This window comes from Carlito syrichta, unplaced genomic scaffold (genome assembly GCF_000164805.1).
Source record: "Carlito syrichta isolate Samal-C Ts95f unplaced genomic scaffold, Tarsius_syrichta-2.0.1 Scaffold305684, whole genome shotgun sequence".
In the NCBI taxonomy this organism is placed as follows: domain Eukaryota; kingdom Metazoa; phylum Chordata; class Mammalia; order Primates; family Tarsiidae; genus Carlito; species Carlito syrichta.
In genome coordinates, this window is record NW_007249780.1 from 571,979 (window position 1) to 574,154 (window position 2,176).

General features: G+C 57.1%; 1 protein-coding gene across 2 annotated transcripts in view; it reads left to right on the plus strand.

Moving 5' to 3' along the window:
• Positions 1-1,956, plus strand: part of GPD1 (glycerol-3-phosphate dehydrogenase 1) — a 6,545-nt gene extending 4,589 nt beyond the window's left edge. For both annotated transcript variants that reach the window (XM_008062272.2, XM_008062273.2), the window contains exon 8: positions 1,347-1,956. In XM_008062272.2, coding sequence (XP_008060463.1) covers positions 1,347-1,443 — 97 coding nt within the window. In that variant the 3' untranslated portion in view covers positions 1,444-1,956. The remainder of the gene's footprint in view (positions 1-1,346) is intronic.
• The last annotated feature ends 220 nt before the right edge of the window (positions 1,957-2,176 follow it).

Genomic DNA, 2,176 nt, shown 5'->3' on the forward strand with positions numbered 1-2,176 from the left:
CGGCGGGGTGAGGGGGCCGTGGCCCGATGCACCCTCCCCGCTCACTGCTGTCCTGAACCCGCCGCGGTCTGCAAAGTAGACAGAGAGGGGAGGTTCCCCTGTTTCAGACAAAGAGACTGGAGCATGGAGAGTCTGGAATGCCCATTGTCCCCAGCTCACTCATGGGCTTTGCGCTCTTTCCAGTCTAGTGCGCTTCACACTACATTACTCGGACCCCTCTGTGTCCTTTCTGCCTTGTCCTCTGCTCTGGGGCAGCAGGAATGTCATGTGACCGTCTCGCTTTTCTGGCTGTCACCCCCAGTCTGAGCCTCTCCCCCAGGGCTGACCCTTCTGTCTCCTAAATCCTTTCCTGAGTGCTGAGGTATGAGAAGGATGGGCTCTGCTTCAAGGTGCTTCTTTCCAGGGGGCACAGAAAAAGGGTTGGGGAGAGCTGGACTGCTCAGAGCAGAGCTCTGCTGCTTGGGAAAGAACACTAGATGAAGAGCATGAGACAGGCTCGGAAGATCTCATGGCAAGCCAGGTGGAGCCTCCTGGTGAAGGGAACAACCGGGCACCATCCGGTGGGAAGAAGGAAACGGGCATTGCCCGCAGGCTCAGGCAATCCACTCACCTCAGCCTCCCAAAGGCGTGGTATTACGGGCTGAGCCATCAAGCCCAGCGATTGAGCACTTTTTTTATTTTATTTTTTTGAGTTGGAGTCTCACTCTGTTGGCCAGGCTAGAGTGCAATAGCACACTCATAGTCACTGCAGCCTTAACCTGCTGGGCTCAGGAGATCCTTCCACCTCAGCCTTCCACGTGGCTGGAACTATAGGCATGCGCCACCACACCAGCTAATTGTTTTGATTTATTGTAGAAACGAAGTCTCGCCAAGTTGCTCAGACTGGTATTGCGCCCCTGGGCTCTGGCAATCCTCTCGCCTTCCTAAAGTGCTGGGATTACAGGCTTGAGCCACCATGCCCGGCCTGAGCACTTTCATATAGTACATAATCAGCTCTTCACACACACGGTCATATCTTCACTACTTTGTTATACTAGCCCCATCTTACAGCTGTTGACTCTGAGGCTCAGGGGGGTTAAGTGGGTTTTGCCCAACAGGAACAAACAATTCAAGCCAGGGAATCATGCAGGCAAGTTCAACATGATAGGGAGCAGGACAGTTAGCAGCCAGACCCTAAAACCCAGGGCTCAGGAGTTCAGATTCTCAGCAGGTGGTCATTATCAGCCTGAGCTCCAAGGTGGGAGGGCAGGAGACTGGAGGACAGGCGGTGAATGGCGGGCGGGGGATGGGGGGGGAAAGAGGGCCAGGAGTGGGGGGCTAAGCTGAGCCCCTCCCTCCCACTATAGGTTCCCCTTGTTCATGGCTGTGTACAAGGTGTGCTATGAGGGCCAGCCAGTGGGTGAATTCATCCGCTGCCTGCAGAACCATCCAGAACACATGTGAGTGGGGCCAGGACCCAGGCCAGGCCGCTTCTTTACCCCAGCGGAGACGGGCAGAAGCTTGGGCACCAGGATCTCTGGGACTTCTCGTGGAGCAGAGTCTTCTCAGCTTTTCATTGGAGCATGAAGGCTGTGGGGCCCAGCCACGCGCCCGGCGACCCCGAACTGCCAGGCAGCCTGCGGCCTCTTGCCACCACACCTTGCCAGAAATGGAGTTGCCCTGTCCCTCTCCAGATGTGCAGCTGTCTTCCCGCTCTCTGGGAGGAGCAGAAGCAAGTCCCAGTGTGGCCTGCCTGGGGTGTGTATGGAGAGGGTGGGGGGAGAAGGTAGCAGGGCAGAAGCTGCCAGTTGCTGCCTCACACCGACCAGGAATCCTGTCAAATGGCTCAAGAAGTATCATAGCCACTGGAGGGAGGGGGCAAGGGCTGCCAGGGACCCCTTGGCTGACCTCCGCCAGGATCCACACAACTCCAATGGATCTCAGTGTTTGTTCACAAAATACAAAGATCTCAAACAACTCCCTTCTAGCTTCTCCTAGCAACATCTGCGTCCTCAGAAACCTCTGGCCATTCCCTTTCCCCCTCCCCCAGGCCGCCCTGGCACCAGAGTTGCTGCCACGCTGGCATCTCTGGCCCAGTGGCTTGCCATTCTCCCCGGGGGACTTCCCAGTTCCTAGTTCGTTGCCAGCTCCCCCCCACCCTGCGTGACCTTTCCAAGCCTTCCTCCGCCCTCCCCTC